The sequence below is a fragment of the Stylophora pistillata genome, chromosome 8 (assembly GCF_964205215.1).
Source record: "Stylophora pistillata chromosome 8, jaStyPist1.2, whole genome shotgun sequence".
Lineage (NCBI taxonomy): Eukaryota > Metazoa > Cnidaria > Anthozoa > Scleractinia > Pocilloporidae > Stylophora > Stylophora pistillata.
The window spans coordinates 29611151-29626476 of record NC_142526.1 but is presented as its reverse complement, the minus strand read 5'-3'; the positions used below and the strand labels follow the sequence as shown (position 1 = coordinate 29626476).

General features: G+C 39.4%; 1 protein-coding gene across 2 annotated transcripts in view; it reads left to right on the top strand.

Moving 5' to 3' along the window:
* The first annotated feature begins 247 nt into the window (after window positions 1-247).
* The window catches only part of LOC111323592 (uncharacterized), a 29608-nt gene continuing 14529 nt past the window's right edge, over window positions 248-15326 (top strand). Inside the window, exons 1-15 of one of the 2 annotated variants that reach the window (XM_088730771.1) lie at window positions 248-325; window positions 1179-1254; window positions 2226-2659; window positions 3050-3203; window positions 4276-4458; window positions 5169-5351; window positions 6024-6191; window positions 7304-7511; window positions 7989-8217; window positions 9263-9431; window positions 10369-10515; window positions 11186-11344; window positions 11669-11788; window positions 13736-13792; window positions 14140-14374. In XM_088730771.1, the coding sequence (XP_088586897.1) occupies window positions 1179-1254; window positions 2226-2659; window positions 3050-3203; window positions 4276-4458; window positions 5169-5351; window positions 6024-6191; window positions 7304-7511; window positions 7989-8217; window positions 9263-9431; window positions 10369-10515; window positions 11186-11344; window positions 11669-11788; window positions 13736-13792; window positions 14140-14168 (2316 nt within the window). In that variant the 5' untranslated portion in view covers window positions 248-325 and the 3' untranslated portion in view covers window positions 14169-14374. Of the gene's footprint in view, window positions 326-1178; window positions 1255-2225; window positions 2660-3049; window positions 3204-4275; window positions 4459-5168; window positions 5352-6023; window positions 6192-7303; window positions 7512-7988; window positions 8218-9262; window positions 9432-10368; window positions 10516-11185; window positions 11345-11668; window positions 11789-13735; window positions 13793-14139; window positions 14375-15326 lie in introns of those variants that run through there. The other variant, XM_088730770.1, reaches the window with a different exon arrangement.

The window sequence follows — 15326 nt, the reverse complement described above, 5'->3', positions numbered from 1 at the left end:
TAGAAATTTAACCAATGAGAAATTGTTTCCCTGTGTTACAAATTAGTTCAAGACATCCATGCGCCGATTAATTGACAAGAAGTTACTGAATATCTTTTTGAGGAATTTTACTTGCCACAAAATCATTGTTAGTTATTACAGAGAGAGAATTATTATTTTGTTAGTCTGTCAACAATGAGGGGTAGAGTTGCCAGGTTTCTGCCCTACGTGGGGTTGCATTGTTTGGGAATTTCGGCCTAATTGTAGTTTTATTTTCAATTAAATGTTGAATACACTCCTAAAACCTGCACTATTCATCTGACATACACTGGAACTGATTGGAAAGGTAAGGTTTTATCGCTTCCAACTAAGTATTTCCTTTGTTCTATGTTGAGTAAATTTTCTGTGTCAAGGTTCTAAGGACTTAATAACTGAAGGTGGCCAAAAGCATGGCAAGTCAAATTAGAATACGGCTGGTATTTTTCCTGACGGAGAAAGAAATAATGGGAATACTCTCGCCGAAGCAAGATATTAAAAGAAAGGCTTTGAAAAAGGCGACACAATTTTAAATGTTTGATCTAAAAATTTCCTAGAAATTCGTCCAAAAATTGAGTTGCAACTTCGTTTGGAGTTCTACCCCTCAGTTTCTAAGAAAGGCACAGATGTGGTCTATTCCGGAGACAAAGGCTCAAAGATAGAAAGTCAATAATTAGCTCCTTGAAATGGAACTTGGTTGTATGGAAAACTTCACGAGTAAAAACATAAAATTTTATATTTTTGAGATTCAAGAAAGGTCAATCGACGGATCACTTTTGTGCGAAATTTCAACCAGCCAGGTGTCACTACTGATGAGTTGGCCCTCGGAGGACTCGTAAGCTTGAGGACGAATAGACTAAAAAGTGCCCCGCATTAGAAGTTTTCAGGACTAAGTGAAATTTAAGAATAATACATAAACACACACGGGCCTTTGTATCTAAGTACAAGGCATATTTACCGTTCACTGCTTTTTCAGGAATAGCAATTTGGTTTCATTCTCTTTCTTTATAACTTTAAATCGATATTTATGTTTTGCTATCCTTTTTGCAGAATCAAGACATGATAATACAAGTAAATTACGTTCAAAATTAATCTCAACAGAAAACGTTTTTGTAGGACAGTAATTTATGACTCTTCATGATACCCTTCTACTTTTCCAACAGATGCCAGTTATAGGCAAGGTCATTCCTGTCCTGTGGCTTATCGTGTTGGCCGCAGCGAATCTTGTATTCACCCAAGGTAAATAAGGTTATAATCCTTGCCACTATGATAATAATTTTTTTTCGTCTCTGCTGATAAAAAAATCGATTTACTTATTCAATTTCCTTCTTTTTTTTTGCCCGGTCCCTTGGGAGGCTTTTTGTAAAAGATTTGTGGTTTGTGCCAGCCTCCAAGCTAAAAATACAATGAAGCACGGACCCACTGTTTATCTTACTTTAAATTTTCCTCTCTTTTTAATTTTAGCTCATCCACCAGCTTCATTCAGTACTTCCAATGTTTTTATTCTCCTCGTTATTGTCTTATCCTGCTGAAATTCTTCCAATTATGGATTCATCATCAGTAGCAATTAGTAAAAATTAATTAACACACGCCTGCGCTCCAATAAGCGCCCTCCCACTATTAAGCGCCTACCGGCGCTAGCTCATAATTAAAAGAAGCGCCCCCTAGCTCGAATAAGCGCTCCCAGTTCTCCCAAAAACATAGCAATTGCCACCTTTTTATGATTTCTTAGGCTACAACTACGGTTGAATCAAAACAAGGGAAAAAGAACGCTCCTGGATTAAGCGCTATCGTTCCCAAAAGCCCAACCACCGCCCCCTCTTTTAGCCGAAAGTTTAGATAAGCGTCCGAGCACTCATTCGAAGAAATACGGAATTAGCAAATGTCAGAAATCTACACGAGGAACGAACAACTCACACAAAATTCGCCTAAATTACCAAAACTGGTTTCTTGGCTAAGTTGTTAGAAGCACTCAACTAACTGGCATATGTAGACATTGGTTCATACTCGCCTTCTTCTGCACTGACGTTTATTGCAAATTATACAAATTTTTGCGTCTCTCTTTTCTATTTGAGAGTTACTAGGCCTTCATCTATTCCCGGTGAATAGTCCTACATTTAACGAAATTTTTGGTAAAGTATGCCTGGCAAAGAGATTGATTGAAAGGCTCACCAAACATAAATTTTTAATGTATTTTGCTCTTTACTTAGCCGCTTCATCCGATTGTGAGAATCCTCCATTAGACATATCTATCGTGATCGATCAAACAAAGAGTGTGGGAGCTCAAAACTATGACGACATGTTGGATTCGGTCATGGCCCTCATTTCGAAGTATGATGTCGGTGAGGAAAAAACACACTTCTCCATCGTAACTTATGCCGGGGAGGCAGAAGTTCGTGTCAGTTTTGACGACCCGAAGTATCATAGTAAAGTGGCTCTTAATCAACTCATAGAAGAGATGAAGGACAAGGACAAGTTGGGGAGCCCAACTAGGACCGACAAAGCACTGAAACTAGTCGGCGAGGAAGTGTTCAACGAAAAGAATGGAGATCGACCAGAATCACCAAACGTCATGATCATCTTTACTGACGGCGGAACCCATAAGACGTCCGAGCCCTACAGCACGGTGCTACCAACTCTTGAGGTGAGATCCTAAAACTGAGAATCTCAATTTCATCAGTTAGGTGAAATAAAAGAAACGCTACATCAACTCACATGCAAATAATGACGAACGGCGATAGAGAGCGGCCAAATGAATTCTTTTTTATACAGTCTACCTTTTCAACTTAAGATTACATTAAAAGGCCCTTGTAGATTCATTTTCTTTTCATCGTGTTACTTTTTGTTAAGTTTAATCATTGCTTGCCTTCGCAATCGCTATAGCAAGTTCAAAGCGTCATGACCTTGCTCCCCGATAGCTCGAAGGTAGTGGTCATACGACTATCGACTGTTTACATCTTTTCCGATAAGGTAATTTGGGATTAATAAAGAAGAGACGAAAAATAGGGCTCATAAGTGTAATCTCCCCAAGTAGAAAGAAAGAGTACAGCGTGTGGCTGTTGGGATTGGTAAGGACATTAAGCAGAAAGAGCTTACAACTATTGCTGGAGACGAGAAACGTGTGGTTAATGCCAAAAATTTCGAAGACTTGAACAACCAGTTGGACAATATTCGCGAAGCTACTTGCAGTAAGTATCATTTTTCTTCAATTAAATGAAGATGAGCTGACGTTGCTGTTTATGTTCTATCTGCTGCTTCTGCTACATCCTATAATAGGGACTTAAAGCAGTCAGGACGGCAACGCCACGGAAGACGTCGATTAAAAAATGAGTTTCTACTTTTAGTTAGAATTTCGAAAATGGCTACATGTGTTTACCATCTCATAGGGCGCCAGACCTCAAACTCAACATAACGCATAAAAGTAACGTTGAGATCCAAATGTAAATTAAAATAATTTGCCGCCGTGGTTTCACTTCGCAGACGACGCAAATTTTGGTGATTTCACGTTTTTGTTTTGCAAAGAACGGCTAAGAAATGTACAAAGTTTGAAAACGCACGTGCTGGGCTATTGTGCTGCCAATTAGATCTATTGTTTTTCCACGTTCTCGTTACCGTCGCCGTCGTGGTTTGCTTAAAGTCCCTAATACTGATAAATAGACGAATTATGAATTAAATACTTTTAGGGGAGACCTCACTGCAGAGATAAAGACACTATTTCGGTTTTATTCACTTTCTTTGGGAAAGTGGCGGCAACTAAATGATATTTACACTGTTTGGCAATGGTGTATCTGTTGTACTTCAATTTTATACTTGGTTCAAATTTTATTTTCCTTTGTTCTCGGTCATGTTAATGTATAATAAAATTTGAACCAAGGATAAAATTGAACTACAACTTATCCCTTGTTTTTTAACTCGTTCTCAGTAAATTTCTTAAAAGGGAAAGCTCTGATAAAAAAAAATAAATAAAATACGCACAATCGGGCCAACAATAAACCATTTGGTAAAAACAGGAGTATGAGGTACGCATGTTCAGGATTTGTGTTCAAACAAATTTGAAAATTTTACATTAACTTCTTTTCCAGAATGACAAAAATCGGAGCAAATCTCCTTAAGCTTAGTAAAGGTTAACTGGTCCAGCCATACAAAACTTATTCCGGTTTCCTATGCATGAAGTGACAAGAAGTCTCTCTACTCATCCCTGGATAGGATGCTAACTCATCTCAAGATCATCTTAATATTTTATTGCTGCTGTATTTTTAGACATTGATGGGGGATACACCGAGTGGTCTGAGTGGAGTGAGTGTACAGCGACTTGTGGTGGGGGAACTCGTTATCATTCAAGAACCTGTACCAACCCTTCTCCAAAAAATAGAGGAAAAACTTGCGAGGAACAAGACTTAGGTCCTGCTAAGGAATCTGAAGAATGTAACACCCAAGAATGTCGTAAGTATGGCGTAATCATTTCTCTACAAATAAACCAGGATTTGTCCTTCTCTTAAGCATCATATCCTTACCACGCGAAGTGAGTACACTATTAATAGTAATATTCAGCACTTTGGTAACGCAAAATTGAATTGTTACGAAGGAAGTTTAAAACTTCAATTTTACCTCCTGCAAAAACAACGGAAAGGATCTTATTTTTACGGTTCACTGTTCAGACTTAAACGTCACAACATAACAAGAAATTTATATTTTCAAAAAAAAAAGGACTATCTGCTGGCAAACAGAACTAAAAGTGGGATCGCATCGCGTTTGAGCTTACGAAGATGCCGAAGTTGCATAGTTTTTCATTGATCTTCGGGGGTAGACAACAGCCGTCTTGGCATATTTTGAACTTTTCAATTTTTCGGACAAGGCAAAACGCGCATAGAACTTTTCGATATATTTTTAAAAAAAAAGTTCATCAAAAGAGCCATTTATATAACTAGGAAAAAATTAAATGAATTACGGAATTTTGCAGCTGTCGGCGAATTCTGGATATTTAATTATGGTCACGATCAGTAGCTCTTGACATCTTTGTAGTTAGCAGAAACAGGTCCGCTTTAAGTTGGAAATCCAATAAAGGAGGACCAACATGCATTTCTTGATGAAATTATTCCACCCACCTTTAAGAGCTGTAGGGGCTGGCCTGATCAACTAATTACTTTCCTCAGCCGTACCTGGTGGTTATACAGATTGGTCTGAATGGGGGGAATGTAGCGTGACATGTGGTGGAGGAGTTCAGACAAGAAAACGGACTTGTACCAATCCCCCGCCGTCGGGTGTTGGGCCAACGTGTGTTGAGCAAAACTTGGGACCAGCAGAGGAACAAAAGAAATGCAACCCACACGATTGCGGTGAGTTAGTGTGAGGCACGGTAGTTTTATGGTTACCGCGCTGAAAATTGGATCTAAGAGTCATAGATCCATCCATGAACAGGTCATTGTATTTTCGGTAAAATATTTGTCATTCGCGGGGCTTTATTTCAAAAGCAATCCTAGAACATAGCATTTTAAAATGATGTAAATCTCTTTGGTACCAAAAATTTTCGACAATCTTTCGAATATCTAGGACGTGTGTTGTGGCAGACTGAGCCTTTGGAGGAGACTTTAAATGAAGTAGAATCATAAGAAGTCTGAGACTTTGAACGTGTTGTAGGTATAATCGAGGATGTATATTCCCTGATCATTTCTTTACCAATTATATTTTCTGCAGATCAAAAAAATTATTAATTTCAATTTGTTAGATGTGCGTTGAACAAAAACCTGGACCAACACCAGAAACAAAGAAATGCGATCCCCAACGTTGTTGGTCAGTTGGGAGCGTGGGTAAAATAGTTGACTATGTGATAGTTTTCACTGATAACTGTGTTTGATTTTTCTGGTATATTGTAAAAGACCCAGGCGAATGTGTTTACCATTGATGGGAGAGGATGGTAACCTCGTTAGCAACAGACGATATGTTACATCATCGTATTTTTTTGTATTTTATCGTGCTCACCTGACCAGTCGATATCTAATTTTATACAGGTGAAGATGGCAACTGGTCCCCCTGGGGTTCCCCAGGTCCTTGTGATAAGACCTGTGGGGGAGGCACTCAAATGAGAAAAAGAACATGCACTAATCCGCCTCCATCCGGGGACGGTGAAGACTGTAAAGGGAGCAGTACTAAAAAGGAGCCGTGCAATACGCAGCCATGTATGTTCTTGTTCAAAAGCATTTGTACTTCTTCATATCGATGCACAGATCAATGTTTATCCCAAGAGGAGCGAAAATTGAGATATAGAGTAGTTCTTAAAGGCAACAAAAATATCTCTGTTAGGACTTTAATGGCGCCACAGCAAGCGGTATTATAACATAACCAAAGTAAAGCGCGTGCTCTGATTGGTCAATTTAGCGTTCCCCTATTTGCCCATGGGTGTACGCTGCTGACGTGAGCAAATGCAAAGACTATTTTTCCGCGCGCGCTTCTTTTTTCTGGTCACGTAAGATTTGTTAAATAAAAGGGAACTCTATAGCTACAATGTATCAATGTTATGTTATAAAACAAATGGTAAACACCACAGTGTACACTATTGAGTCATGGATGCACTTGGAAGGTTTGTTAAGCACTCAAGAAGCTAAAGTCGCTCTCGGCTATCGCCTCGCACGACTCTTACGCTTCTTTCGAGCTTAGCAACCTCCCGCGTACATCCATAACTCAGTAGTGTACGCTGTGGTGTTTACCATTTGTTAAATACGTCACGGGCATGAACACGTGATATGTGGACTATGAAAGTCTTGTTAAAAATATCTAGCCTACAATAACATTCACTCTTAATTTTTCGTTTTTCAATTTCTTCCCTTTCGTCACTTCTTTGCCTTGACTTGAAACTTTCTCAGTCCTCCATAAAAACTCAGGCATTTTTGGATTGAACTATATTCAAGGAACATTAAGAAATTCTGCTTCAACTCTGCTGACGAAGCCAAGCTTGAAATTGGGGGACACCCCACAAGGATAAGCGAGTGGTCCGCATCTTGATATCCTGATCTTCGGTTCGAGCCTTGTCCGAGCAATTCTGCTGTGTTAGAAAAGATTTTTTACCCTCACATTTCCACTCACCAACAAGAAGGGTATAATTAAAACTTTAAGGTAAACGTGAGAAAATTTAAGGTGGGGAGTAGGAGGGAGTAGGGGGGAGTAGGGGGGGAGCGATTCGATGGACTGAGATCCCTTCCGCTTAATACTGACACAGGGATAAGCCATCTTGGGATGGCACTTCCGGTACTAAAGCTGACTTTTTTCGTATCTTTACCATTTTATAACCAAGGCCCAACACCGGAACCGCCTCCACCCAGACCTTGCAAGGAACATCTCGACGTTGGTGTCATTGTCGATTCCTCCAACAGCATCAAGACTGGTGATTACAGTATAGCTCGTGATTACTTAGTTCGACTGGCTCAAAGACTAGAGATTTCCGAAGCTGGAACACATATGGCGATCCTTCTCTACAGTTGGGAAGCACATCTCTGGCACAGGTCTGTACACTCTTGTCACACTCAGAGAACGTCCAAGTTTAGAGATGAGGCTGATCTTTCCAATCTTTTTTTTTGTGAGGGGAGAGAAGAGAGGGTGGGGTGTTAGGTGGAAGGGGGCAGAAGCCAGTAAGATGTTCTTGACGTTTAATTAACAAATAGAGAAGCCCTCACTGTGATTTGTTCTGTTGCAAAGTATACAGGAAGCGGCTAGAGCATGAAAGAATTGTAGGGGGAAACACGAGACGTAATCGAGTTTTTCTCCGCACTTCTTGAGATAATTAATGCAGTTGTAAATATAAAATTATCAATTACATATTCTTTTCTTTCCTGAAGTTTTAGTAATTTCGTTGTTACAGACAACAATTTGGGTTCTTTTTCATTGCATCATGAAGTAAGATTTTATGCTCTTACATTTCCCTCCAAAGACTTGGAAAACTCTCTTCCCTCAATCAATTTTCTCTTCTCAATACTTTTCAGCTTTACAGAACCGCAACATATAGCAGCTCTAACACACAAGGCCAAAACCTTACCGCACATTCGAGGTGGAACAAGAACAGACAGAGCCCTGGAACTAGCAGCAGAAAAATTTTTCGGTTGGGACAACAGTGGAGACAGACCCGATAAACCAAATGTGCTACTTGTGCTAACTGACGGTGACACGAATGAAGGGAGCAAGCCATTCAGTCAAGTTATACCTCCTTTGAATGTGAGTTATCTTTCAAACAAGGGATCGAAACGTTCAGATATATCTGAGAAACCAGTCATACATATATGTTATTAACCAAGCGCGAGGGCCGTACTGGGAGAATATCGGCCCGAGGTCTTGACAGTACGGACCGAGTGCAGCGAGGTCCGTATAAAAAAGACCGAGGGCCGATCTTCTTCCAGTACGGTCCCGAGCAAGCTTGGTTAATAAGAGATTTATTACACGACTGAAGTTCAAAGGGACACAAGTGCGGTATCATTCGGGACCATTCGGGACAGTGCCCGGTCCAATACTGAGAGAATATTGACCGGCAATAGAGCATTTTGATTGGATGATTTTAGTTATTGGCCCTCTGACTGCCCGAGTCGTGTAATAATATATGCTTATTGACTGAGTGGGAGGGCCGGACGGGAAAACGTTTGGCAAGAGCCAAAATTTATTTTGTCTCGAACTCAGTCAAACTCTGCTAGGCGTCAAAATTTTCTAAAATTTTGTTTCAATCTAAATAGGAGGCAACAGACGGACACACGCGGGACAACCCAGAAAAAGATTTTCCGAAGAACTTTCCCTTTTTTTTTTTTGGAGTCAAAACAAGAAATTCACAATTCATTGAAAAATGCCCCTCTTTTACTCTTTTTTTTTTTTTTTTTTCTTTAAGTTTTGGCAACATTTAAGCCGTGTTAGTGCAGGACCGGACAGATTTTTCTGGTCCTACACACGTCAGTTTTCATCATGGTTTTCTATGGTATTAAGGGCTGATAGTTTCTAAAGAAACTGTTTGGGGCTGCGTCGGTGGGAGTAACGAAATAATTTGGATATATCAACAAAGTTGAAATGGTAAATTGGCCACCGTAATGATTACAAAAGCTGACGTTTCGAGCGTTAGCCCTTCGTCGGAGCGAAGGGCTAACGCTCGAAACGTCAGCTTTTGTAATCATTACGGTGGCCAATTTACCATTTCAACTTTGTTGATATATCCAAATTATTTCTATGGGATTGCTGTGGGTGATAAGCTTAGAGACAGCCTACTTCTCAAAATTTGTAGGATGCGGGTGTGAGGAGAATTGCTGTCGGAATCGGAAGTGGAATAGACATCTCGGAGCTCAGGCAAATTGCTAGCTCCCATGATGATGTACTTCAGGTGTATGGCTACCAGCAGTTAATTCCTAAACTAGAGTTCATTATGACTATGGCTTGTGGAGGTCAGCATCCAGGTAGGTTGAAATTAATATACATCGACTCAAAAACCAAAACAGGGATAGAAACTGTAACACTGAATACCAATTTGGCTCTCTGTGATACTTCTGCTACTACTACTACTACTACAACTATGCAGTCTGTCAATTCAACAATGACTGTTTCATGAAGATTTCAGGCTTTAATCAGGTTCCTACACGTTGTTCTGTCCTTTGCTAGCTGCTTCCAGGTACCTTCTGCAATGTTCATCCGAGTCAGGTTTCTTTTCACGATGTCCTTGAATCGTAGCCTAGGCCCTCCTTTTGTGGTAACTACCAAAAAAAACTTTCTGAGCAAAAACTGCAATTTATGTGTGTTCACTTACTTTAAGCACCATCGATAATAATTAATATAAGGCTTTTAGAATGAATAAATAGTATGGATATAATCGTAAATAATTGTTATGTCATAGTTTCATGCATGATGTATATATACTGAATAGGACACACGCGTTGATTTTTTTTCAATACGCATTTCAGTCATTCATTTTATAACCCTTGTTCATTTCACTGTGTCTTAATTGTAATTATAACATAACCAAAGTAAAGCGCGCGCTCTGATTGGTCAATTTACCGTTCCCCATTTGCCCATGGGTGTACGCTGCTGACGTGAGCAAATGCAAAGACTATTTTTCCGCGCGCGCTTGTTTTTTCTGGTCGCGTAAGATTTGTTAAATAAACGGGAACTCTTTAGCTACAATGTATCAATGTTATGTTATAAAACAAATGGTAAACACCACAGCGTACACTATTGAGTTTTGGATGCACTTGGGAGGTTTGCTAAGCACTCAAGAAGCTAGAGTCGCTCTCGGCTATCGCCTCGAGCGACTCTTACGCTTCTTTTGTGCTTAGCAACCTCCAGCGTGCATCCATAACTCAATAGTGTACGCTGTGGTGTTTACCATTTGTTAATTAGGTGATTGTGGTAGCTGGGGATCTTTTGGAAGCTGCAGTAAGACATGTGGTGGCGGAGCGCAGGTTCGCACAAGAAGTTGTCCCCCTAACAGTCTACATTTAAGAAAACAAAGGAAGCATTGCAACACAAACCTTTGCCCAGGAAAAGGTAAATGGTCATAATCAGTTTTATCGATCATTATCGTTTTTGCCTCTGTCTAACGAGGATTGTTTTCTTGCGCGATCATCGGATAGATAACAACTATAGACCGAAGTGGGGGTGGCTATTGCTGTATATTTATCGAGATGCGTAGCGGCGAGATAAATATCTATTGTTAGCTACCAACACTGAGGTGAATAGTTGTTTAGTACATACTAAAACAGTGGGATAACATCACACACGAGAAGATGATTTCAACACATCCACTCTTGTAAGATTACAATATTCATTAAGTTCAGATCTGAAGGCGTTGCTCGGAGGTGAAGAGTACTGAGATATTCGGAGTTTCCATGGCTAATCTTAGCGCGCTTTCGACACTATCCACCGTTTAAGTATACATACTAGTAATAATATGGGATTTTCCTCGCAAGCAACTTTGTAGTTTCGTAAAACTTATGCGTAAAATAGGCGCTATACTCGATAGAACACAGTTCGAAAGTTCTTGCAAAAATTGTTGTAACATTTATTCCTCTGAGGTCTGTAAACTCGGTCAGGGTGTCAACATTTGCCAGCTTCTTTGCAACGACTTGGCTGTAGTGTTGTGATATTAACGGTAATAGTACTAATAGCAGTAGGTATAGTTCTAGTGACGATGCTCTATTGATTCATCACTCTTCAGAGCCCTGTGTAGACAAAGAGGGCGATTGTGCTGTTAGAGCTGCTGCAGGAGGATGCTGGAAGAACAATACTGTACCTTACACACCGTACAAAACGATCTACGTTGGCAGGAAGTTTCATATGTGGGAAACTTGTCCAAAGAGCTGCAGACGATGCAACGGTATGGGTAAAAACGCAGATATGGCCATCTTTAGTCATCAATCATCTTCAATTTTTTTTTTGTAGTCTTCTTCTTCTCACTATTATTACTATTAGGTTCATTCTTCAAATTCGTCCCTTTCTTCGTCTTCTTTTCACCTGCGAAGATCCTTTTTTCCCCTTGACATTTTATATGTGTTTAACTTCCCTTCTTCTCCTTCGTCTTCTTTTTCTTCTTCGCTTTCTCCCTATTTTTCTTATTTTCACTCTTGAAGTTCTTCCTTTCTTCGTCTCGTTTTACGAATTTCCTTCCTTAATACTCCATACGCATTCTACTTCCCTTTAGTCGATACCTCTTGTCAAGATGACGATCCCTATATTTGTCCTTGGTGGTCAGTAGCTGTAAAAAATTGGAAGAAATGCGGCTATTCGTGGAAACAAGGCTTTCCTACGTACACCCTAACAGGTGAGCACGGTGAAGTCGTTAATACAGTAAATGCTCCCGGAAGACGTACATCTTCAGGAGGCTGAGAAATTTCCGACTGCTTGAGGTCAGGACATTTATTTTGATAGAGAAATATAAATATTATAAGGGAGTTCTCTCAAGAAGTTGATTACAATAATGGAGGTAAGTAAAAATCAAACAACTACAGCCCTTTAGAGAGGTTATCTCAGTCTTGCACCCACTGAAGAGAGCTTAGTTGCGTTTTGCTTGTTTAGCTGTCTTTTGAGCCTTGAGCAAAATCTATATCAATAATATGCAGTCTGGAAGGCCAATCAAATAATTTAGTCTAACTGAAAATACTCAATGTCGAAATTCATGACGAGGCAAGTAATCGTCATAGGAGATACAGCACAAGGGCCCTCTTGACCGTATGCATCATATTAGGTAAGCAACTAGGGCTGTTTATGCAGATAAAACTTGGGGACCCGTAAGCCGTAAGCCCAAAGACAAATTCGTTCCTGTTTCCGAATGTGTGGCTTCGGAGTATTTTCGAATGGCTAACGAGTTTCGTCCTTAACCAGGGTTTTCATTTAAATGGTTAACTAACCACCATTACGTACATAATTTTAGAGTAATTTTCAACGTAGTTTTGAAATTAATCCGGCTTTGGTTTGTTTTTGCTTTACTTCGCTTTGTGATTGGTCCACTAAACTCGCCCCGCTTTCTCCATATACAACGATAAAATCAATTGCGACGTTGCCACTCGGGTTTCCCGCACTTGAAGTGGTTGAGTGTTTTTTACGTTTAGTTCTTTTTACTTTTTGGCTGCTCTTGATATTTCCACTTCATCTGGTGGCCGGTTTTTTTTAAATTTTTTTTTTTTTGACGCAGGTTATCGAAAAGCACTTTCTCGCAAATGTAAAAACAATAACATACACATGAATGCGTGCAGTGAAGAAAATATCTGTCCAAATCTTTAACAAGATATTAGGTGCTCACCAGCAGCCTGAACTACCGATATGATAATAATGACTTTTATTAAAAACTGGATCATTGGATAATGCAATTCAAGACTTTTTATTGGCTTAGCCATTATAGTATATGAGCCAATATACTATAATGTAATATCTGTACACTGTAACATCCGGTTTCTTGTTACAAAATAAAGTCAAGAAGATTTATCTAATATCTTGGGGGTGTTTTTTTTAATAAAACAATTATACCACTCGCCCTTGTTGGATATGAGATGGTTATAGCCAAGTCGGCGCTACGCGCGTCGTTGGCTATCTATCATCTCATATCCAACAAGCGCGAGTGGAATAATTGTTTAATAACGAGTTCACAATCTAGCGAACCCAACTTGAAATTTGAGTCATTAATGACACATTATTCTCTTTATCTACGTGAACTCCTTAAAACAGTTCACCAGTAATTTTAACAGACAAATGGCAAGATGCAATCGGGTGCGTTTTCTATCGTTTTTCAAGTGTGATTTCCCACTCGGGATGCAAGGTCTCTAAATCTGAGCCGAAGGCGAGAAGTCGAAGCAGTAAAGTCGAAACGGCAACAAAAGAGACGCGTGCAAATGTTGAAGTCGTATTAGTTTTGTTTCAGCTGCTTTTTTTTCCTTTTCTCAAATTCCTATTACTCGAGGATTGGGAATGAAACTGACTAATACTATCGAGTGTTACTTCACTCCAAGTTACTGTTTGACTAGGCCTCAAGTAAAGATTAAATTCCTAAAGATTAACCTCTTTAATGTTTTTGAAAATTTTTTGAAAGGAAATTTGTCGTGTTAAAGTAAAACAAAAATAAAAAGTAACAACGTCCTGAGAACCCGATGGCGAAAGAATAGTTCCTAATCAGGTGTTTAGGACCATTGCTTCTCTCTGTCTCATATTCTAGAGCAATACCTTTTGAAGTAAAGTGTATGTTATCACTATCATTCCATTTCTCTTCATCCTTTAGACTTGTGCAAGAAAAGTTGTGGCAAATGCACTGGTGGGGGAGGAGGAGGAGAAGAAGGTAATCTTGTCACATCAGTCTATCGTTCAACAGCATACCAGAATCCGCTCCATACTGTTGCTTTAGGAACTCGTAAAACGATTTTTTTTTCTGTTCCTATGTTCGAGTGAAGCTCTAATAGATATGCGTTATTAACGAAGCCTGAGGTCAAGATGGCTTTTTTTGCATAGTTATGAAAGAGACGAAGTCGAGGTTCATGACCGAACAAGCTTGGTTAATAAAGGATCTATTATATTGCAAAGAAATTTCGCTTGAGAATGACTTGTTTCCTTCGAGAGCCGGGAAAGAAAGCCAACTGTGTTTGTAGCACAACAAACTCACGACAGTCGTTTCTGTTTCCTTCACAGGACGAATGTTCTTATTTCAGTGCCTTTAGGCAAAATCTAAAGCAGTCTTAAAGGTTGAGTAAAGCTTTAATCGTCTTTAATTGTCAAATGAAATATCCGAAAGCTAACTCTAACCTTTAATGAATCTTTAATTGAACATAAGTTTAACTTTAGTAGCGCAAATCTTTCAGTATCCTTTAAGTGGTTTCTTTTTTGGCACAAAAGAGGGTGTTTCATTAAAATACATTTAAGTTGACTTTAAGGTGAGATTTAAATGAGTATAGCTGTTCTGACATCTTTAATTCATGCATTAAAGATAGTCTCATTGTAATCTGAACTGTCAACAGAAAATTCATCACAAATCAGCCAACACTTGCACTGATGAGCCAGAAGAGCAAATTTTGTTTTACGTGCAGCAACGTGAGCTCACAATTCTTTCTGGGGTCGAAACATCTTATTGAAAGCGACCGTTTCATTTTTGCATCTCCTTTAAAGAGCGCATGGAGTGCGATGACAAGTCAGGAAATGTTTTCTGCGCGCGCTTTAATGGCTTCGAATCACGTTCAACTTTCGAAAGGCATAAGCGGAAAGGTAACGGAAAGAAATTAACAGATACTTTCGTGGCGACTTCAAATTCCCGTGATTTCACGAAATTTCAAGTTCATCTGACTATGAAGGTTAGTTAATTTGAATATAAAAAAAGTCATGTGTATGTATTGATACATACCTACATATATCTTTACGTCTTTAATTATTACATGAGAACATAACCGCTATTGAACGTTGCTTGAGACGATTAACATTGAAACTTCCTCGCACTCAATCCCTGAAGATTTTTTGAGGTCGGAGTTGTCTACTGGCTGTGGGGGCATGGACGCCTCATTGAGAAAGTACCTTCGTAGACTATTGCGGCAAGTTTGTAATGTTTCTGGTTCATATTATTTGCCTTTGTTTTCTTTTGTCGTGTGGCTTATTTCTTTCTCCGTATTAGTAAGGCTTACAATCTTTCTCCTTTCCAGGAATATTGATTAAAAAGCTTGAGGTTTGAATCCTCACATGCGTCCACCCAGAAGTTTGTCTTTCTGCTCTGCTATAAGAACGTTTGGTAGCGATGTTAAATAAATTGAGGTTTGAATCATCACAAAGGTCCACACAAATTTCTTCCTCTGCCCAGCTGATAGAGCAGATGTTCCTTATGAATATTGACC